Here is a 25371-nt window from a genome sequence, read left to right as displayed (position 1 = left end):
CACATGTAACAATAACATAACCCCAATATTCGTGGTATTTATATTCTGTGGTTCTACACAGGCAATGTTCCTTCATGTGAAATTCACATGAAATTCGCGTGAATTTCACGAGAAAAGGGCAAAAAATTGAAATTCACATGAAATTTTCACGTGAATTTCACATTAGTTTCTCATGAAAAAATTCACATGAAAAAAAAATCATGTGAATTTCATGTGAAAAAATCACGTGAACTTCACATAAAAAAAGTTTTACGTGAAATTAACGTGAATTTCATGTGGATTTCACGTGAAGGAATATTGCCTGTTTATAGCAACCGCGAAAACAACAAAAGTTTGTACACAACTTACGTTAATGATATTTATATCATACATGCAGTCGCTATGAGTGTTATCTAGGTAACAGGTAGATATAACGCCCCTGTGTCAGTGTTTAGGAACTAGTAAACATATAAGCTTTAAACATATATATATATATAAGTACATAGGAAGGGCGATAACTTCTACTTGCACCGAATGTGAGCACCGCCTGGTCACATTAAACATGGTCAACTGAGGGCTGAATGTTGTGAGCCCTCATATTGAAGGATTTGAATTTTGCCGGACATATCGTATTATTTTTCAACATAATCCCCTTCAGTATCTATACACTTTTGCCAGCGGTGTTTAAGCCCCGATGCCACTTTCATAGAACTCCTTTTCTTGGATGTTCAGAAAGTCATCCACTGCATGTATGACGTCATCATCGGACTGATAGCGGGTGCCTGAGATAGCTGTTTTCAGTTTTGGAAGTAGGTGAAAGTCTGATGGTATAATGTCGTTCAAAACATGAAAACGTCTTTGCGTACGTTTCCCATTGCACATTAAACAGGCGAGGGTATTTTAATACATGTAGGTTAAGTTACTAAACATAAACATCGCGTCTTACAATATAAAATAGGTAATGTGTATCAATAATGTCATGGAGCAGGTTGGTGGAGAATATGGAGGAGCTATCCAGGAAAAAAAACATCTATTAATGCTACATCATGAGGAAGCAAGCGAGAACTGGCGTGTTACAGGGGAAGGAAATACCTGCGATTATCTGCTGAACTTGAAATACAACAGCTGAAATACCAGTGATATCACAACTAACGTTTATATAACCAGACGTTTAAACCTGGGGTTGGTGCAGCTGTTTAAAGGGGAATTAGCTTAAGCAACAGTCAGCCATTTTTAAACAGAAGTTTTATATCTAATGCCTCGAAATAACTAGTTATTAGGTGTAAGACTGACGTTTATGTGATTAACATCCCTACTATGTGTATATTGTTACACATTTCCAGAATATTTGAATAGACACCAAGTGTAATTGTTTTATTCGTATCGGCCTTGGTTAAGGAATTTTGAATGGAGATATTTACATTGTTTAAGATATTAGATTGCATAGTTTGTCTGTAACGAAACTCCTTAGTCAGGTCCGAATGCCCTGCTGGATTTTAATATCACTAAAGTTTTGTGATGGTAGACATGCAACCGGATATTGTAGTACGCATATTTCCGGAATACTGGTTTAACTTCCGGTTTATACGTATATAGAAAAGGCGGCTTAATTGTTTCCGCTGCTAGAACAATGTCTGGGTCAAATTCGTTATGTAAGTAATGTCTGTGCATTAATATCGTATATTTGTTCATGCATATAATGAAACTTAAAAACAATTTGATGGATACTACGGAAAACTGTAAAGATCTTGTAGATATAGACTATTGCCGAGTATAAGAGGAAGGAGTAATGAAAAATAACTTGGGGCTCGTATCTGGCAACTGCCCCACGTGGGTTTCCTACTAGCAACCCAGTCCAATGCAAAATATTAACGGAAACACATCTGAAAGTCCCTTAATTTCTGTTTGAGTTGACGTGAAACCTGTGTCACGATCTTTTCTAAGACAACATGGTCGTTATGTAACAAAGATAAAATAGAGTCACTGTCAATGTGTTGGAAAGCATTTTACAGCATGTAATGAGCATCCTTGTTATAAGCTGTTATACATACCATGTGACCGGTTTGGGCAACATCAAAGAGTTCAGAATCAATGTTTGAGAGTCTTAATATCCGTGTTAAGTAGATGACGTCACGAAACACCATCAAATGCAAAAGTAGAACACCGTTTATTTACGCTTATCTTTCCGGAACACTTGGTCTTGTACTGTTTCAAGTTTCTCCATAAAAATTATCATTTCTATCATTCTCTATTGCTATTTTCTTTTAATGATAGTCTAAGAATAACTATAATTATGAATATTAGTAACACGTGAACATCAAAGAATAGCGTATCGAAGTGGTACAATATACATCATTATTACACTCGAAAAAAACGAAATGAGCTTGTCCTGTACACTGGACTCATTACTCTCTTTATGCACAATATAAATGAAAATTTAGTCGTTGGTCAAACTACCTTGATATCAGAACCATGGAGTCGACTGGTAAACATGCGTTATTGTATTTATGTTAGGCTTCACATTACTTATTTGTACCGACAATACTCTTTTGTTCCATCGATAACTTATTAGTTACATTTCTGGTTTCTTTTGGTTGTTTTAGAAGCTCTTACATAAAACGGCATGGTTTGTGGGTGTATGGATAATTTGGGGAGAGGAAACACGAAAAGTGATTGGCTATTTTGATATTTAATGAACGAGAAAGACAGTTCGTCATCTAGTTAATTGTCAGCAGAATGGACTTGGCAGCTTTTCTTGACGTCATCATGTTGACCCGAGAAGCTGACATATCGATTACACAGGCGATGTTACTGCAGATATATTATATTGGCGATATATTATATACTGAAAAGGCACTTGATTAACACTTCGTCCTAATGAATACCTCTTTGCACTCAAAAACACTTAATTAATATATCGAAACTCGGACAAACAATAGAAAATGAATTGTGTTTATCTTGTTTCAATACCGTATTATGCCAGGTATGTTTTAGTGGTTACTCCTGTGATTGACATATACCGGATACCTTCATTTCCTAAGTAACGTGATAATAAGGTGTTATTGAAATATATTTATAATATTGCCACCCACCCTTATTAACATAAAAATGATGTGCTGTGTCATCATTCATAAGTGGAATGGTAAGAGGGCGTGGGGATGGACGAAAGGGTGAATGGGTTAGTGGGTGGATGAAGGAGTGAAGGGGTTAGTGGGCGGATGAAAGGGTGAATGGGTTAGTGGGTGGATTAAGGGGTGAGGGGGTTAGTGGGTGGATGGAGGGTTAAATGGATTAGTGGATGGATGAAGGAGTGAAGGGGTTAGTGGGTGGACGAAGGGGTGAGGGGGTTAGTGGGTGGATGGAGGGTTAAATGGATTAGTGGGTGGATGGAGGGTTAAATGGATTAGTGGGTGGATGAAGGGGTAAAGGGGTTAGTGGGTGGATGAAGGGGTAAAGGGGTTAGTGGATGGATGAAGGGGTAAAGGGGTTAGTGGATGGATGAAGGAGTGAAGGGGTTAGTGGGTGGATGAAGGAGTGAAGGGGTTAGTGGGCGGATAAAGGGGTAAAGGGGTTAGTAGGTGGATGAAGGAGTGAAGGGGTTAGTGGGTGGATGAAGGGGTAAAGGGGTTAGTGGGTGGATGAAGGAGTGAAGGGGTTAGTGGGCGGATGAAAGGGTGAATGGGTTAGTGGGTGGATTAAGGGGTGAGGGGGTTAGTGGGTGGATGGAGGGTTAAATGGATTAGTGGATGGATGAAGGAGTGAAGGGGTTAGTGGGTGGACGAAGGGGTGAGGGGGTTAGTGGGTGGATGGAGGGTTAAATGGATTAGTGGGTGGATGGAGGGTTAAATGGATTAGTGGGTGGATGAAGGGGTAAAGGGGTTAGTGGGTGGATGAAGGGGTAAAGGGGTTAGTGGATGGATGAAGGAGTGAAGGGGTTAGTGGGTGGATGAAGGAGTGAAGGGGTTAGTGGGCGGATAAAGGGGTAAAGGGGTTAGTAGGTGGATGAAGGAGTGAAGGGGTTAGTGGGTGGATGAAGGGATAAAGGGGTTAGTGGGTGGATTAAGGGGTAAAGGGGCTATTGGGTGGATTAAGGGGTGAGGGGGTTAGTGGGTGGATGAAGGGGTAAAGGGGTTAGTGGGTGGATTAAGGGGTGAAGGGTTTAGTGGATGGATGAAGGGATAAAGGGGTTAGTGGGTGGATTAAGGGGTAAAGGGGCTATTGGGTGAATGGAGGGCGAAAGGGGTTAGTGGGTGGATTAAGGGGTAAAGAGGTTAGTGGGTGGATGAAGGGGTAAAGGGGTTAGTAGGTGGATTAAGGGATGAAGGGGTTAGTGGATGGATGAAGGGGTAAAGGGGTTAGTTGGTGGATAAAGGGTGTTGTGGGTGGATAAAGGGTATTATGGGTGGATACATAGTGCTATGAGTGAAAAAGTGGAAAAAGTAGATGAAGAGTGATGTTGTGTGATACTGGGTCTGTGAGTGACTGAAGGAGGTAGTGGATGGATAAAAAGGTTATCGGCGGAGGAAGGAAGTTTTAAGGGGATGAAGGGTTGAAGGATGTTGTGTGGGACGAAGTAATTGTGTTGGATGAAGGGGTTACAGAAGAGGGATGGAGAAGAGTTGTGGAAAGATGATGATATGTTGCGGGTGATTAGGGAAGGGGGTTGGTTTACAGTATAAAAACAATACCGTTAACCTTACTAGTATCAATACCGCTAACCTTACTAGTATCAATACCGCTAACCTTACTAGTATCAATACCGCTAACCTTACTAGTATCAATACCGCTAACCTTACTAGTATCAATACCGCTAACCTTACTAGTATCAATACCGCTAACCTTACTAGTATCAATACCGCTAACCTTACTAGTATCAATACCGTTAACCTTACTAGTATCAATACCAGTATCCATAACAGTGGTCTCTTTTGAATAATCCATTTTTACTTAAGGACAAAATCCTCCGTTTCAGAAAACAATTATTGCAGTTTCATTAATCATGTAATTGCTCGGAACATGGCTACTTTTCCCGAAATCCCTCTTTTGTTAATAGATTAAAAAAAATGTTTAAACAAGTCTCAGAAAATTCCTCAAACTTCATTGCTCCATTATACAGCTGACAAAGGCATTTTGCTTTTCTGTTTTGTCTTTAGATTACTCTACCATCTCCATCCGTAACTGTGATTAATTGTGTCCGTGATTACTTCCGATTCGATATGAGTAAAGTATTTTATCATCCAAATGAACCTGTTTGATTAAAATGCTCATCAAACTTGCCGTGTTCATTTTCTAAATTAATTTTCTGTAGTCTAGGAATTTGTAAGAGCACATAAACCATATCTTTCTGGTAATTGAAACAGTATATTTTGGTCTTGAAATTGTTCTTCCACATTTCACTTGCATGAAAGAAAACCATATTTGTCTAATTCTACTGGGTTTTTTTTTAAGTTTAAAATCTCAATTTCATTTTTTTTTCTTCACAAATTTATCCCATCTTCATAGTCATCAGAATGTTTTAATAAAAAAATGTTAGTTGAAAATTAAATCAAAATCGGAAGAAACCAGACCATGCGCATGTACATTCCCGGACAAGAATTCAAATAACTTAATTATTCTTTGATTTTTTTTTTCTTTGAAATTCCAAGCTTGCGTAAGTAATCGAAGTCAATCCACATATCTCTCTGAGAATATATGAATGCAACTTCGAATCATTCGTCCGGACGATCATAGGCTATACATGGACAGATATGAGATAGTTTTGACGCATGCGCTCTTCAGTACTCAGGACAATGATGAAGAAAAAATCGGAGAAAACCAACCTATTAACGAGATCGCAAAAGTAACATAAAAAAGTCGACAAACGAAGGAAATACACATAAACTATACATTTACAGGGAGATCCCTTTAAAAGTGTAAGAGGAAGAAGACAAGGCGGTGTATCGCATTGTACCTATTTCTGAACTACATGTACATTTATGTATGAATGCCATAGTGAATCATTGTGGATTTATTTATTTACTTATTTATTTATTTATTTATTTATTTATTCCCCAATATCTTTACTTTCAAAATGATTAAAATAGTTAAATAATCCTTATTTACATAGCCATGGTTAATTATGTGTTTAAATTATTATACGAAATATTATCATGTCGGTTAATACAAAGAAGAAACAGCAGTTTTGTAGAGCAGTTTGACATCAATGACACAATAAACACGAACGAAGCTAATACTGTTTTAAACGTCTATCGGTAGTAAGATGTTATAATAAATCGTGTCGTAATGCCCTGAATCTGTTTGTTTTATCCCTATGGGTCGTGCTTGTCAGGGCCGTGTTGTTATGTTCGGTTCATTAGGGATACATTAGCTCACTTAATACCTGACGTATTTCTCCAGGTAAAGAGCTTATAGGGTCTGACAGTTACTAACGATGGCGCACCTGTCTCGCGTGACCGTATTTATAGCTATCAGCTCGACAGTGCTAAATGCAACATTTTACAATATCTCATGAAAAAGATTTATTATCAATGAACTTTATTTTCTTTTCAAAAGCGAAATTGTTCAGTTTTTTGTTTGTTTTTGTTTTGTTTTTGTTTTGTGTTGGTTTTGTCTTAATCATGTAGATATAGGAGGCAAAATGCGTAAGGTACTAAAAATAAAATATATCAATAATAAACATACGTCATGAATCTTTTTAAAAAATATATAACACTTGAGAAAATATCAGCGATTGTGTAATAGACAGCACGGATCATGTGATTTATAACATAGATCGTGTAATACACAGCATAAATCACGTGATTTATAACATAGATCGTGTAATACACAGCATAGATCACGTGATTTACAACATAGATCGTGTAATACACAGCATAGATCACGTGATTTATAGCAAAGATCATGCAATGCACAGCATAGTTCATATGATTTATAACTTAGATCGTGTAATACACAAACAGATCACGTGATTCACAACATTGATGACGTGACACACAGCATCGATTATGACTGTGATCAGGTAACAAATAGCATCAACTAAGTAATAAACAATTAAATAATCAACAATTAAACGTTTTTTGGATAACATTTCAGTATCAATGCAATCTGGATGACATACAAATATGATGGCGGCCGGTGCATTTATATTGACGAAAAATAGAATACAAGCTTTTAATTATTATAATGAAGTTAAGTTACATAAGAAAACTTAGTATTTTTTAATAAATACGTGCTTTATTTTCAACTTTTTCCCTGCGTGTTGATTTGAAAAAAATAACATTTAAATCAGATGTCTGATTGACGAAGGTTAACATTGCTTCAAATGACGTCATAATAATGCAATAGCTATCAATCCGAATCATTACTGCTTTTGATTCGTCTGCACAGCAGTGCGAAGCGTAACCGTGAAGTGGTGTAACAATGACGTCCTGTGATATAGACTGCCTTTATTCACTCATAAATGCAGCCCAAATTAACATTGAGGTAATGGGAGACTAAGGTACCGAATGTAAATATTGTAATATGAAACGTAAAGCATCGACTTAGTAAACTTCTGTTGCTATGCTAATCCAATGTAACTTTGGTCTTCATTAAATGCATACGAATGTTCAACGTTGGCCAACGAATGTCATTTACAAAAATTGTAAGATATGTCAGTTTCGTTATGACTGCCAGATAAAAACTGGGTCACATCCTGTCTGAAAATGTGCAAATAGGTTGATTATCTTAAACTAATATCCATGTGTTATATAATATCTCTGAAACAAATTAGGAAGGAGGTATTCGTTGTAATGATGAACAATTTTCCAGGCGTCTATAACCAGTCTGGTGTTACACAGTGACAGCTATTAGATCGTGTCCTGCGGTGTGTTTTTCTTTCGCGAAATCTGAGTTGCTAGATCAAGGCAATACAGACGCTTTGATTGTCAACTAATGACGATGACAAACGTCTAGGTGATTAAGATGCATCTCCTAGAGGCCACAAGATATAACACGTAAAATACACCCGGCAGGCCAGTCTCCGTACTCGCGGTTGTCTACCTTGGCTATCTAATTACCTTATAGAAACGGGTTCCGGACCACGTACAGGTATCGCAACGGGAAACACATTAGCTGCATATTTTTATTCGCAGAAAGAAAGAAACTTTGATGGTGAACCAGATACCTTTTCTGTCTGATAGCTAATTAATTGTGCTACATTGCATCATCTTCTGCAAATATTTTATTGATTTCGATGTCTGGTCTTTTCTTATACAAAAATGATTGTTTTTACGCACGGTCGTATAAAACCTTTCTGCCTTTGACTAGACTAGAATTAATTTAAATTTACATTGTCTTCTACAGCGATCAGTCCTAAATTGTTACGACAACCTAAAATGTACCGTTTTTTCAATCGATATTTTCCACATTTTTCTTCATTTGTAAAACAAAGTTAATCAATAAATCACAATATATGAAAATGTAGCATCGTGTTCTTATGAGACAAAAGGCAGTCAGTTCATATATAATTTAATTTATTTGACATACCAACAATTGATTTATAAAACTCCACGTATTATATATATATGTGTGTGTGTATGAAAACAACAGAGAATACTGGTATATCAAGTGAATCGTAATTCCAGCTCAAAATCGATTAAACGAGTGCAAAATAGTAGCAAAAACACAGTTTGCATTGAGAACTTTGAAACAGTACAAGGATTATAGGACCATGTGATCCGGAAGAGAAAGCGTCTTCTGCTTCATCGACGACACCCGCCATACAAATCTAGGTCACGACGACACTCGCAATTCAAATCTAGGTCACGACGACACCCGCCATACAAATCTAGGTCACGACGACACCCGCCATACAAATCTAGGTCACGACGACACCCGCCATACAATTCTAGGTCACGACAACACCGCCATACAAATCCAGGTTACGACGACACCGCCATACAAATCTAGGTCACGACGACACCCGCCATACAAATCTAGGTCACGGCGACACTCGCAATTCAAATCTAGGTCACGACGACACCCGCCATACAAATCTAGGTCACGACGACACCCGCCATACAAATCTAGGTCACGACGACACCCGCCATACAATTCTAGGTCACGACAACACCGCCATACAAATCCAGGTTACGACGACACCGCCATACAAATCTAGGTCACGACGACACCCGCCATACAAATCTAGGTCACGGCGACACCCGCCATACAAATCTAGATCTAATCCGGGATAAGTCACATTCTCAAATAATAAATAGATTGTTGACAAAGATATATTAACGGCACTTCTTTATGGTAAACTGCCTTTAGCAGTCTGTAAAGGTGTTGGTCTTCGCTGTAGTCCGACTCTCATCTGGCCTCAACACCAGATGTTGGGCAATCTGGCGGACATAAGTCTTGTCCGGAGCCAGATCGCTCTATATTATGAAAACATGAACTCTACCTCATATTTTATCTCATTCTAAGTAATCGGATACTGGCAAAAATTATTCCGCTCTTACAAAACACCTTAGGTATAACTATAAATAATTCGTAGCGTACTTTGGACTCTGAAAAATCTTGTGCTGTTCTTACTCAAAGGAGGATTCATAAGGGGTTTAGGACAAATAAATGCCTCTTACTTTTAACATTCTACGACTGTAGCTTCACAAAATAGTATACGATCGAAATTGTCCATCGTTGTTCCATTAGGACATTGCAGCTTAACGAAAATAACTGACCTCAAATGTTTTTATCTATCATTTGATGTGCCACGATTTCGGGAATTGGTCTATCGGCAAGAAATGCAAAGCGACGAACTTTCGCTGGAATACATATTTCAAAACCACATTTACTCTTTAACGTTTTGTTGTCTGACTTATCCCGGTTTTATTCGCTCAATATCAAAATCAATTGTTTATCGTAAATGACATCACTTTTTAACATTGCATGAGGAACATAATATAACCTTGAAATCAAGTCAAACTGATAAGGTTTGAAAAAAATCTGACATCTGTAACATGAACTTATATATACCGACTATTTCAGATATTGAATTGTCTTGGTGGAATATAGTGTAGTTATTTTTGTATATAACTATTATAACGCTATCATATGACAGATTCAAGTAGTAAATTCGCTTTTAATAAGCACATTTAAATGTCACAAAGTCAGATTCTCAACATTTTAAATGTCACGCACCTATTTGTGTTAGATGTTAAGTTGACGATTGGGAAACAGAAAACCACGTGTATGGTGGCTTAGAGTCAAAACGTCATAGATACATCATCCGACGCACCGTATACGGCACTAAAACTACCAATTTATTACGTGTTATCGCGTAATATTAAATTTAGACTCCGTGGACGTTTATGGAAAATGTAGGAATTATATACATCGGCGGAGACCTTTTGTTTTACAGTAGAAAAGAGCTGGTACATCAGCCGTCCGCCGGGGATATAAAAAAAAAACGTAATTATTAAAATTATGTCCGTGATCAGAACTTGGTAGAGGAATCTAGAGACTAGAATATTATTCTAAACGCATGGCGCTGATAAAAGTTGGGTATAACATGATTGACTTCTTCATTGGACGCGTACCATTCCGGAACATATGGTCCTTCTTCGCCTCGGGTTTTTTTCAAGGGTCTTCACATCTGTTTAATCATAGTATTGATTTCTCGTTTTAACGATTTTGAGGAGTAGGTGAGGATGTGTCTGTTTATACTATATCATCAAGCAAGTTCAAAAGTTCAAAATTCAACAGAAGGTAGCCGGCCATTGATATACCGATGATTCAAAGTTATTTTCCGCTATTGTTACCTGACACTGACTACTTATGTACCTATATTATAGGTTTGTTTGTGACCTTGTGTTTTTTTATTTATTTGTTTAGCTTTAGATAAATGATACCTTTCTAAGTAATAGTTCTAGCTTCAAAGCTTCCTGGACATTAATCGTCATAAATGTCTCGTAAATAAGAATAAATACACATTTAATGTAAATGAGGTACATGTACATAATCCTTTTTTTTTACCACACAACCTATAGCAGGTACTTGACAGTTCCAAAAATAATACGAAATACATTTATATATGTAGTTTATTTTATTATTTATCTATTTATTTATTTTTCAATTTTCAAGGTTGCTTTCCTCTGATAGATTGGCGGTTCAATGTATCTCATCAATGTCGCTGTATAGGATCTCTTGTTCTCTATATATTTTCATACATTTTGTATTTTTTTGTTATATTTGTTTACAATACATGTTACTATACATCATGCTCTCTCAGATACTCTGACAACATACGTAGACTCCCGCTGTTAAATGCTGAGACGTGTATCTGATAGGAATGCAGGCTACATCCCTTTCACACTGTGATGAGAGAAATGGCAGGTATTCAACATGAGCGGCAACATGTAGGTGTCTAGATCCACAGGGCTCAGATAATGTATTACTTCATGCCACTATAAAGATAAAAGTTGATTTCTAGGTTAGTAGTGTTAAAATTATTTCTGTTGGTTTGTTTTTATCTAGTTCTTTGTAAATTGTAAGAAATTTGCATTTTTGTTAAAGTGTCGCCAATCATTAAAAGAACTGTATCAAAACAGGAGAAGGGTTTCAAAGTTTATTAAAACATGAGACGGGTGTCGATGTTTATTAAAATAAGAGTCGGGTGTCAAGGTTTATTACTGTAACAGTGAACATGTTTGCAGTGTGGAATTTTTTGTTTATTTAACGACCATTAAGTATCCGCGAAATTATCCACATGCGAACACTTTGGAAGCTGACTAAGCGAAAAAATTCAACGCGCGAAAATATCCACTTTTACAGTAACACAAGAGACGTATGTCGAGGTTTATGTTAAGTTCATTTTAAAAACTACAACACAATGTAGGTCTAGTACAACACCTGTTAGGGCTTATCTTGTTTGGCGAGTAATGGGATTTTAAAGAATGTGTACTGATTGGGAAGTCCTTACAACATCTAAGAGGGTGACAACTGGTCCATCAATAAGTGGAAAGTAGATATGTTCCACTAGTATCACTTAACTACTTAGGTAGATTACTATTACAAACCAGCTGATCTGTCTGGGGTTCCACATTAGGCGCCTCTCGCGATACCACTCCGTTGGATAGAGTGCGTCTGTTTCCCCCAGAAGGGTTGTATATTTAAGCATTGAACGGCTTTCAGTTGGCATTCATATTGACTATGAATGCCAACTGAAAGCCGTTCAATGCTTATATTTACCATCTGCGATCTTTTATTTGTCGTGCGATTTTTTTTTTTGAAATTTCAGTTGGCAGTTCATAAGCTGGTGAACTCGCAACTGAATTGGTAGGGTTATATAGTGGCAGTGCCATACAATGGTAAATATAGTATATTTATCATTACACCGGACAAATTACCAAATTATATGTTAACAACATTAAAAGCATACCAGTATGATTATGTTAACGCCATTTCGCTTGTATCAGTATTCTCGGGATTTTACTTATTTATAAATTTCGTGAATGCTTAAATTCAATGAAATGCTGGTACCCTATGACTGATACACGGGGGATATGAAAGGTGATGTTTGTGACGTCATAGTATGAACATGATAAAAACCCGAGGGCCAAATATAATGCCTTGCCGTCAAACCTGCTCTAACGACCACCCTGTCTATAACGACCGCTTTCTAACGGTCCCAAGCGTTTTTACTTTATAATGTATCGTATATAACGACCACCTGCACAATGCGACAAACCACCTTGTAGCAATGTCTGCTTTTATATAAGAATGTAATGGTAATGTAAAGAAGAGAACAAGCATTTCAATATAGGCCTATAAGTAATTTCTAATAAGTAGGTAATGGCTGACTGTTAACTGTGCAAAAACATACTAATTGTTTGTAATAATTATGATGATGTCATCATTTGTTTCGCGACCTGTGTCGTTATTGCAATGTCTTCAATTTCTCGTAATGAAGGTCATAAGCAACATCCTATAATATTTTATGTCTTGTATCATGTCTTGTCCAACACGTAACATAGAAACTGAAATGTAATGTATACAAAACATCTCAAATGCATATAAATTATTTCAAGGTATTTTAGGTATCACTCTAACACACCAACGTGAGTAATAAGTGGTCACATATATATAATAACAATGATACATGGCGTACAGTTACACAATTTTTCAATATTTCATGCAATATATATTTGTGATAATTACTAAGATCATTAAACAATGGAGGAGCACTGCTTGATACAAAAACAAATTCAGAATCAATTATTAATACAAATCTGTAATACATGTTTTTTACACACTGGTTACTCTGCTAGTGTCTTGATTGGCTTGGCCATTAGATAACGCAGCACGAAAGCAAAATGATGTTACGATGTTACAATTACATGTCCTCCACGTGGCTATGTTTTGTGATAAACTACAACTTTACCATAACATACTATATCAAACCACATCGTTAGCTCCTCTTTTCCCGTCACGAACCATCTTCATATCTGTTTAAATATTTTCCGGCCAATTCGGATGTGCGTTGTACACTGCTGCCATTGTTTGCAGTGTTTATTTGTATTCGTGTGGAACTGTTTATTCCAGAAAACAAACCTTAGAGAGGATGTTCGGGCTGATATTTGATATCATTGAAAAGTTCAACACACATCTATAGTAAATATTTAACGGGGCCCAATAACAGTAACTAGCCACTCACAGAAACACCATCATACTCTCAAAACGTTTGTTTACGTAGCTCTAACATATTTATCTAAATACTGAAAGTTTATATTTTTCTTGTCGGCTGTTAATCTAACCTCTGAACTTGGAGACAAATTAAATACATATTTATTAGGTTCATATCCTTACAACGAACCTGCATCAATAGCATGCGCTTGTTCTTGAAGTCGTGATTCTCCGTGTGTTTACGTTACAGGGGCGTCTTGTTTTGAATGAACCAGCAATTGGTCACGCGTGCTTTTATGCTGCGTATGAAAACACGTTATGGGGATGTTTAAGAACCCCACAGAGCCGAACAGAGGCACGTGTTTGTGATGATGCGATTATGATAGGTGTGTTGACCTTGTTGACGTTTATGAGTTTCACCTGTCCGAGCTGATTGTTTATAATTAACTTGGTAGTACCTGCAGGCTTCCATGGTATTGTAATACACAGGAACAGCATATGGACACTCCCCATCTTTTCTGGACTAGCGTGTATGTATATACAAACACCCACCACTGCAAATTCTTGACCAACACAGCTAATGTCCAGTTTCTGACCATACGTCCTAACACGACTTACCTTTGGAAAGGAAATCAACACAAATTGACCGCATTTCTATTATAGATCTCTAATCGAAGCGACCTTTTCCGGGACATCCAATATCTCCAATGACATTTATACATTCCACGCTTAACGGCGTAACAATGCCGGTTGCCGTAGAAGTGTGTGAACTTTCCACATGGTAGTTATATCTATTTGTGAGATTTGAGAATAAGTCACTATATCAGAATACCATTTTTGTATTTTGTTCCACTATTTCGAAGCCTATTTGCCTTTTGGATCATTAATGAGTTCAGGATAAGCTAGACGACTGTGTTCAAATATTATTTATATATGGGTTGTGCGACATCGGATATTACAAATTGTGTACAGTTTTGATATGGTGAAGCAAATATTCACATATTAAACCTATTCCATACCGGATCTTAAGTAATTGATATATCTATTTATCTCTATTGGAAGGTAAATTTTTAAGATTGACGCAAAACAGTTTTGACATTGTACTGACCTTGTCAAACCGGAAGTTACATTATGTACTCTACAGTGTAAACCATATAAGTTATCAGGCTATTTCGTCAAAATGTCAGTGTGTTCGGCATAACAGCTAAATTTGTGGGCTTAATGGACCTTGTATGACATTTATCTCCCAAGTATGCTACTCCTGCATCCAGCAGTAGACAATGAGTATATGTATTATAATGCATTGTATGTCAGCGACAAGCATACCAACAAATGCCATGACGATGAATAGTGATTTGAAATTCACTGGTTACATGTTACTTCACGGAGCTACTTCAGTATAATTTTCCAGCATATACCATGAATATATATGAATGTGGATTCTAATTTTGTGAGTGGTTTCAAATGACGTTTTGTGAAGTTGAGGACATAATGTGTTCCAATGTTATAAGAAGACTGTACTTCTCACACAGGGATATTTAATATTAGACTGTGATTCTCACACCAGGGTATTCAATATTCAGTGAACTTATATGATAGAAATGACCACTACAGCAGCCTACCATTTGACCTCCACCCTTTTACCTTTGACCTTGGCATTGCAGAATGTTATCCAAGACGAGGATACACAGCGCAAGGCGCTTAACAAAGAGAGACTGCGATGTATCGGCTACACGATCCTCGACAACAAATCCAACACAAGTAAGTATCAAATTATCATCTCGCTAAATCGCACATTCATTATAAAACTATCACCTAAGTCCAAGGGTTCTGCCTCATTTACCTTTAATCTTCTCTGTGTGCCATATTGCTTAACCTTACGAACTTTTGCAAACCTGGGTAGATATTTAATATATACATCAAGCGAGCCCGATAAAAGTGTTATTCCAAGTTAGATTTCATTTTATAACTATAAAGTAATATTTTTAAGAGAAATATAATTTTTCAGATTAATAACTCCACGAACAGAATATTTTTTCGAAAAAAAAGTAATTTTAAGCAACAAAATGTAACATAACTATTATATAAAAACGTATTACGAAGAAATGCATTTACTTATCTTTTATACTTCATTTAATTCATATGTAAAGGTGATGTTCACTCGTGTCGCTTTTTAATAACATTTCCAAAATCACCATAAATATATTCAAATATATTATGTGTCCTGCTGGGTGTCGTCAGTAATATGTGAAGTTATACCCTATAAAGTCGGCATTATTTCCGCACTACCACAAGGAGACAAACACAACCTAATGCAACCTCAAAAAAATTACCACACGCCATGCTGTTCACACACAGGGAGGGCCGTCCTAAATAACCATAGCTGTTGATAGGACGTTAAATAATAGCAAACCAAATCCAATATTTTGATCTATCGTTATAGACATTGACAAATCTTAGTATTTTCCCCACGAATTAAGTTTACGACTTTTCAATAGCCTGAACGTAAATCTGTTGAATCCAGACATCAACAAAGGTCTTAAAATTATCCATAGAGACATTTATAACAGTTTGATCAGATTCGGTCAGTTTATTTAAACATTACCACCTACTGGTGAAATGACCTCTCAGGTTGGTCTGCTAGTCAGTCCCATCATATCAACGTAAATATGTCAGTCCCATTATCATAAAGCTTCTAAAATATTCACCAGTCTTGATATTGTTTTCATGTGTATTAATTAAAATGACAGTTATGTTTATGTTGAGCAGTTTAATTAACTTTGAATGAGGAAACCCATTATACAACAGTAAATCTCATCTCGGTTCTTGTCGATTTTTTTGCAAGTAATTACTACAGCCCCCGCAAAATACTATATATAATTATATATAATTTGCTACAGACACCATTAACGAAAAGTGACAATTGTCATTTAATTAATTTTAATTATCTTTAAATTGGCTACAAATTAATATTTGTAAAAAAAAAATGGGTAAGCGCAAGTAAGTATGGTTGCCTAGTCATGTCATAATACAGACATGAGTCTCAAATTATCTAAAACTTGCTTAAGACATCATTAGAGAAAAGTGACAATTGTCATTTAATTAATTTTAATTATCTTTAAATTGGCTACAAATGAATATTTGTGAAAAATGGGTAAGCGCAAGTAAGTATGGTTACTTAGTCATGTCATAATAACGATACGAGTCTCCACCGTATTACATGCTGAAACACTTAGGAGTCCGATGGTACGTCCTTAGCAACTTAACGAAATACAATAAAATATGAATACACATATACAATTTTTACTACAAATGCGATGATCATATTTCAGCGGCTTTCGTGTTGAAAACCTCCCGCTGAACGATGATTGAGCTGACTACAGTTTTTCTGTGTGTTGATATGTAATTTTTGAAATAATACACATAAAAAACATAAATGTGGCAGGATCGATTTTAATATATTGTAAATTGTGTTGTCTCCGTAATTGATTGGTCGTAGTGATTAATTCCCGTTTATTCTGTACATCGTCTTAGCGTATATTCTAGTTATTGTGTCATATGTGGTGTCATATAGTTATTGGTCAGTTTAGTCTTTGTCTTACGTCATAGTCGTATGTCTATTTTCATTGGTTATTTCGCGGTGATTTTATGTTCCGGTCATTGTTTCATTATGTGACTGGTCAGCGGACGGAACAGACCGTGCCGTAGTTTGAATCTCTATGCCTACTTGTCTACAAATAAATGGTCCGAGAACTCAGCAAGGTCTCGTGTGATATATATGCATGAATCCGACCTAGTAACATTGGAGCCTCGAACTCATGACCCCTGTAACACAAACATATATTGAACATTTAAAGTTCTCCAAAATGTAACTTTAAGAAATCTTAATTTAAGGTTTTATAACCAATCAGACTCAGAAAAGTTGATATTGATACCTTCTAATGAAACGATCGGCTACAGCGTTATTTTACTATTTATAGTAACATGGCTCGCCTGGTCGAGGTGTTCTACACAATTTGCAGCAAAACAGTACTAATATTGCTGTGGCGAAGTTAATTCAATTATGTCTTAGAACATTTAGCAACGGACTTAATCTAAACGGTAATTGAATTGATTTTTCTAATTAAGATTTCAAAGTCACACATGAAGATTAGCTAGTTTCAAAGATGAAATTAATTTCTGGCATCATAGTTTAGAACCTGCTAACAAATTCTTATCTTTTACGTTAGCGAGCGTAGGTGTTGTCACAGAAAGTTTCAAAATTGTAAACGTGTTTCGGTGGCAAACTTCAATAACACCTTTATTATACTGGTATCATCGATTTTACCACGTTAAGTAGTCTATGTCTTACGATATAAAATTGCACGTCTTCGATTACTGTTGATATGACTGGTATTTCTGTTGTCATCAACACGATTATCATTTTGAGAACGTTGCATCAATACATTTTACCTAGATTTAGATGTCAAGTCGATGAAGCAGAAGGCCATTACCAAGTCGGAACACCTGCTTGATGCAGTGTTGATGTCTGATTCGGTATATACTCGCGACCCGGAGGTAGACGGCTAGTGATAAAGTGTCCCGACAGTTTATCACTAGCCATCCACCTCTGGGTCCCACGAGCAGCAGTTGCCAGATACTGACCGCAGGCTGGTGGTTTTCTCCGGGCACGTCCTTAAATGACCCTGGCTGCTAATAGGACGTTTAACAAAATAAACCAATCCGGTAAAACTATTACTAAATCTAGACTTTAATGAGCTATTGACGTGGGCCTCAATTCTTAAAGGACAAAGAATATCGTTCTCCTGCTTAAACTTTCTGTTTAAAACAACATCGATTGCACATTGCTATTCAATTCTTTATTAATCGTAAACTGATACAGTTCATGGATATCAGATTTGCATACATTAAATTACAATAAATATTTCCAGGGCCAATCATACAAAATCTAATGTTCTGCATTGTAGCTAATGACCTCCTTTGTTTTAACAGCAGACGACTCTCTAAAATGCCCCCGAATCTGGGACAATGTAATGTGCTGGGCCCCGACGGATGCCGGAACATTGGCGGCCCAACCTTGTCCGAAATATGTCGCCAAAATCAACTATATACGTGAGTATTTTCTGTTTTTTTTTTTTTTTTTTACAAAATTCCCAGATACCATAGAAACCAATTCGGTATAACTGTGATTTATAATGATGATGCAATGATTTATTGATCGAAACCTTACTAACCCTTTGAAAAAGCTGGAACTTGTACTTAATTTCCAACATCAATCATGAAAAAGTGACATGAACTGACTCTCTGAAATATGTACCTGATGTTATTAAGGTTTATAGAAGACTTTATATCATGCACTTTCGATACATAAATCGTAGTACAAGAAACACATATCATTAGAATTGTCTTTATTAGTTTGTTTTTTTTAAATTTTATTGGCATTATTGGTAGAGGTCGATTGAATAGAATAACGAGCAAAGCATATCCAATAAAACACTGTAGTCAAATATTCCTATTTATTGCTCATTGCATGTTGGTAGTTACCTGCAATGCCTTCTAATATACGACATAATATAAAGTTTCCTGACATACGTTCGTCACAATGGACAGTTCATGTAGACATATATATAAAAAAATAAAATGCTTAATATATCTAATATATATTTCATTTATTTATTAATAGATTAGTATTTAAAGCTTCTTTTCACTTTTGATTACACATGGATTTGGCAGACAATGTCGTGAATCTTTTGAATATACAGTATTTCATGAAAGTGTGTGTACAAGTTATATTAAGGTTCACCTACCCAAACAAGTGACTTCTTTATTCGAAAATTGATAAGAATTATGAAACGATAGCAGTTACACCACAGGTGTCTACAGATAAATCAACTTAAATAATAGTTTATGGTTACAAGGTCTGTAGGCTGCCAACTGTTTAAAGCCATACCAATGATAAGATTATTTCTAATCTAAAACGGAGTGCTGTTTCTGAATCAGCTACTTTCAATTTGTTTTTTATCTTCACCAAAACAAACATGAGAGGGTCCTAGTGTGATAGGGAAGATGTTTATTTATGTAGATTTTTCCCCGCAACGTATTAAGCCAATTGAATTGGTTTAGTTAATATTTTTAGTATTTTTTATCACAAATTGTTAATGTATTTACCTCCCTAACTGATGTAATAAGTTCCCTCTATCTCATCCATGTATATGTTTCAGATAGCATCACAGTTTGAAATAACCTTAAAACAGCCTGACGATACATTGTGTTATTTACCTTCGTTTCGCGTGAGAAACAAAATATCCCTCCGCAAAAAAACAACCCTCTCTTAGCTCTTAACATTTTCGGAAGTACCATTCGTTTTATTTTCTCCCAGTTTTTAAGATCATTGTTAGGCGTTTCAGAAGTAGTAGTCATTTCACACTCTTAAGGTCTAAACATTACCACTCGGCATTTCAGAAGTATGCACTTTATACATATTCTTTTTTATATTTGCACATGTAAACAGAACGTACGTTTTTTAAAGCCAGGCTTAACGGCAAGTTATTTTGTTTCATTTGGCATGATATCTTTGTCCTTTTATTATGAGGTGATATTTGTGGCACCGATATCATTTCTAAGATATTTTGCATTGTTTGTAATAATTTTGGTCATAAATCTGAAAAAGAAAAAGTCACGATTGTTTTATTGCTATCGCCAAGAGACGAGGTGGCATTCCATGCGATGCGAAACAATTTAAAACGTGTTTCAGCTCTTAAACGACACAGTGTTAAGAGTTTCAGTCCTAAAACTCCAAAGAGAAGTGTCGATAAATCTAAATCCTCGCGTTTGTCTGCAATCATAATCAAGGTAGAAGGCTGGTATTGGCAACACCAGTTGCCTAAATCCCTTTGTGTTAATATCTAAACAGCGAAGTATTCGGAAATGAAAAATTAAAATAAAATCATAGTTAACTCTGAACTGAATATACCGATATCATTATATGCCAACAAAATTGTTATATATTTTGTTTATATTCTTGAAATAAATGGTAATATTTGGCCTAGAAAATAATATGTAGAGATTAGTACAATCAAAATCGGTAGCTGTAAATAAAATTAAGTGAATGTGTGAACGTATACAATATATTCCTTTGGGTTTTTTCAGAGAATGCGACCCGGATGTGCATGCCAGATGGAACGTGGTTCATGAAACCTGGATCCAACACTTCATGGACGAACTTCACTGCCTGCCAATCTATCAGTGATAACGGTTGGACAGTCCCGAGGTCGTTCGCCGTGAGTATCATACTAAAGATCTATCAGGCTTTTAAAAAAATTCCTGCACTCACAGAGGATAAGTTGTAATTCCTATTCGAAATCGCTAAAACGGAGTCATAATATTGATAAAATAACGATTTATATGGAGAACATTTGGAAAGGGATGATACTGCACACAAAACAAAACTCCACAAAGAAAACACAACTGTATGACTGACTTCACACTTAGTACCGTTTAAATTGGAAATGGATCGCTCTGTCATATTTCAGGATTCTATCAGGCTTTAATACATCTCCCTGCAGTAACAGAGGATAACGAAGTTTTAATTCGTACTCGAAATGCACAAACCAGAGTCATATGAATGCAATATCGATTTATATGGAGACCATTGGGAAAAATTCATTGAGATTTAGACCAGGTGGTAAATACGGTATATATTTCTAAATTCATATTTAAAAGGTGTTAATCTGTAGTATGTCGTTCTGACAAATCAGTTGAACCTATGGTAGCCCGATCAATGGTAATTTGATCAGAATGTGTGATCGAGTTGACACATGTAATTTCATCATGTCTATTGCTCTGCCCAGCCACCTTGTAACAACGATGTGTCAATCTTTATGACGGGGTCGATATTATGTCATAATGTGGATATCTCTTAATCTATTCGATAAGTATTGTAGGTTTTAGGGTCGAAATTATTCTAACTTAAATCTGCGCTAAAAGTTAAGATTATTTTGATTATCTTTAAATAGTATCAAATTTGTGTTCTCTAACCCTCAAATGAACATATTTTGATTAAATTTTAGCTTTCACTTTTTTCGAGATGGGGGAGGGTTGTTGGGGGAAAAGTTACTCGATATTAAGCTGTCCTAGCTTGCAGCGACTAACATCGTTACATCGTCAGCTATTGGGAAGCCAGACATTTAAAATCAAATTTGTTCGAATGATCGAAACAATCTGTTTGAATGCTGACTGTATTTCCATTCGTTATACATACAACCAACAACACGTTTAATTATATCAAATGTCTGCGAATTCACTTTTAGTCATAACCTTAGATATCATGATGGTGTTATTAACTAAAGATCTGAAATCATTATGTCTGAATATGATGGATACCAAATATATATTCCTGTATGTCCTCAGGTTTTATGATATTGTTGGACAAGGAGATTTTGATAACGTCAGCAAAAACTTATTTGACCTTGACCAATCTCGTTCGATGGTGAGCGGATGTCACGTTTTGTTCACTAATAAATAAATCAGTCTTGGTGATTTATCGCAGACGTTTCTATCTAATGATTTTTGTTCTCTCTGGTGTTGTTGTTTACTGGATGTGTCTGGAATTTGACACGAGACAGGCGGAAATGTCATCGAAAACACCTTTGCTCTAGCTTTTCGGCCAAAAGATTTCTCTGTATGAAAGAAAGTACGAAAAGTGTAATATGAAAAAGTTAGCCATCCGAAACACCTAATTTGCACGATTTTTTAAAACTACATCATCTATTTATTATAATTTAAATTTTACTCTATTGCCTCGAAAATACTCAAGTTTTCTGCTATAAAAACATATGTCTTGAGATTCATACAATCATTTTAGTGTGATAACGTGATTTCAAACATATGGAAGGGTTGTTAAGTCGAGTGTTTCGTAACGAACGAATATATCGCTCCAAAGAGGTACATTTACAGTTTCGCCTCTCACTAACATCCATTTGTGTACAATTTTGAGGAATGTTTACGTGAAGTCATAAAATCATAAGGACAGTGGACATCTCGTTTCACCGTAAGGCTGTAGGTCTAACAAGGATATCTCAGGATGTCGAAAATTAGGATTTATTTCCGTTGTAGTATGTTAGCTCCAAATTGTGATTTTTAATTCAATTACACAGCTATTGTTCATTTTACAAATTAAAATCCTCAACCATACTTCACTGATGAATCAATGGGAAACTCAATACAAAGTCAAGGCTTATAATATTTCTGTTTTGCTTAATTATACTTTTGGTAATGAAATGTTAATGACTCGACATCTAAAAGACACTGTTATCTCTTAAACCTACTGAATGTACAGCAATCCTTCGAATTTTGCTACAGAGAATCAACAGGTTCAAAAAGATAATCTGAATCTAGGCTACAAATTCCATTTGACATGTGAAACATAAAGAAAGCTTAAGCCATTAATGTTTCAAATCAAAATATCTTCGTTTAACTATATCAAACTCTTTTTGATTTACCCAACACACAGCTTATCAACAGTATGCAAAAGTGTATCGTCCTGTTTCATCGACGTATATCTCTCAGAAATCAAAACAAATCCTGTGCGTAAACTACTAAATTTATGGCCATTTAGATAATGTGTTCTGTTAGGAATAACCTACACGCAGTGTTTATGTGATATATCTTGTTTCCTGACGAATGGATGTTTTGGTTGTTCACTTAAATGCGTGCAAGTCCCCAATAACACTTCTAGATCACCAACAGTAAACAGGTGGTATTTAGTATGACCTACATACATGTACCTTGTAGATCGGACCTGATCCTAAAGATCATTCTTACATAAAATACCATTCCCAACATGTTTGAAGTGAAATGTTTTAAAGCGCTATGCTTCTGTTGTTGTTTTTTCATACAATTTGATATCATTTGATTAACTAAATAAAGAGTATATGTTAGCGTTTATCCATAATCATTGCAAAACATTATTGTTTCTTAGGAATTCCTAGCTACGCACTCGTGAAAAATATCAAACTATTAGCCACACTCGTGAAATATGTTTGGTATTACTTAAGACACTGTTAGATATTCTCTATTTATTTAATACATCCTTAGATGAGTGTGAAAAATGCTAGGATTTACTTAGAAACAGCCGAATCTTGTCTTACACATTTTCTGCGTTCATCATCTACCCATTACAAATTGAGAGTAATTTTATTGTTTTGCAGAAACACATGCAGGAGATGCGCATAATGTATAACGTGGGGTACGGACTGTCTATGACGTCACTGGTCATAGCTGTCTTTATCATGATATACTTCAAGTAAGTACAGAGAACTGATGCCATCACATATATGATAACGCTAAAGTAAAACGTTGATATCTTTATAATTGATGTTAATCATCCATTTAAACATTTAAACTAAAGGGAAATTGTTTATATATTTGTTTATATGAATAGATACTATTTTAAAGACGTATTTTTATCAAGAATAATAGATACAGTGTACCATTGAGCTCATGACAGAATTGACGTAAATGTACATTGTATATTAAAAATCACACAATCGAATGCGAAAGTCTCATTTGTTAAAGCTGCATTGCCTAAAAATATATAGATAAGTTAGTTAGGTTAGGACGTTAGTCAGTCAGTCAGTCAGTCAGTTAGTTTACCGCCTACATGACTTCGCCTTTTTCTAGGTCTCGTCTCGCAGAATATGATCAGTGTTTTGTCGGCTTAAGTTAGTTACTGATTTATCACCTACATGTCTCAGCCTGTTTCTAGGTTACGCCTCACCCATTATAGTCCACTCCGCTTAAATTAGAATGTTTACAGTATATGTATAAATTCCATTTCTTAAAGTGATGTAATTTTGTTACCATTTTAGGAAGTTGCATTGCTCCAGGAACACCATTCACCTGAATCTGTTTCTGTCGTTCATCCTCCGAGGTGGTGTGTCCTTTGTGAAAGAAAACATATTGATAGAAAGTGTCGGATTTCCTTCGGACGTAAAGAGGGAAGATGGCGGCATTGTATTCTTACAAAATGTGTCGGTAAGTTAAAGTCATTAGATTTATACTCTCGTAACGTAATGTGATAGAAATATTGCATTGGTCAAATACCTTCCAGACATGATGTTGTTTTAACAAATCAGGAGAAAATATTTGACATTAATTTCACTTTAACCCATCTAAGTTGATTTATAGCCGTTGATGGTACTATTGCATGAAGGTGGCAATATCTCGTATAAAATACGTTATTTGAAGACATGCTGAATTATTTTTGAGAAAGAAATTTAAATATAAAATTATCCTGAACAAATTCATTTTTAGACATATTTTTGAATTTCATTGTAAGATGTAGAAGGCCAACACATAATTCACACCCTTTTCCTTTTTTCTATTTTTTTTCCCAAATACGTGACATTTTATAAAATACTAAATATATCATAAATGGATTATACATAATAGAGACTCCGTAAACAACAGCAAAACCTTCAGCAGTGAGTTATGAGCTTTTCAAGGTTACAACCTATTTGTATTATTATCTTTAATAAAACATCATAAACAGAAACTCAAATAATTTATCAACACCAGCTTTTGTGTTTTGAGGGTTTAGAATAAGATTAATGTAATTGGAAGGAGTAATGAAAAATACCTTGCCCGCGCTGGGCCTCGAATTAGCGACCTCTTGATCAGTATTGTAAATGGAGATACATTTTTCGCTAAAGTGGGTTTGCAAGGTGACCT

The 25371-nt window shown here is 35.8% G+C and overlaps 1 protein-coding gene across 4 annotated transcripts in view; it reads left to right on the top strand.

The window, feature by feature from the left end:
- The window catches only part of LOC117344348 (secretin receptor-like), a 118965-nt gene that overhangs the window by 79007 nt on the left and 14587 nt on the right, over positions 1-25371 (top strand). For all 4 annotated transcript variants that reach the window (XR_004536151.1, XM_033907088.1, XM_033907087.1 and 1 more), the window contains 5 exons: positions 15306-15402; positions 18634-18753; positions 20791-20921; positions 23850-23944; positions 24510-24675. Coding sequence is in view for 3 of the 4 variants with exons in the window: in XM_033907088.1 (XP_033762979.1) it covers positions 15306-15402; positions 18634-18753; positions 20791-20921; positions 23850-23944; positions 24510-24675 (609 nt within the window). In the remaining variant the exon portion in view is untranslated. The remainder of the gene's footprint in view (positions 1-15305; positions 15403-18633; positions 18754-20790; positions 20922-23849; positions 23945-24509; positions 24676-25371) is intronic.

Source organism: Pecten maximus, chromosome 15, assembly GCF_902652985.1.
Source record: "Pecten maximus chromosome 15, xPecMax1.1, whole genome shotgun sequence".
In the NCBI taxonomy this organism is placed as follows: Eukaryota; Metazoa; Mollusca; class Bivalvia; order Pectinida; family Pectinidae; genus Pecten; species Pecten maximus.
The sequence above is the reverse complement of the archived record's forward strand: the minus strand, read 5'-3'. Positions and strand labels throughout refer to the sequence as shown.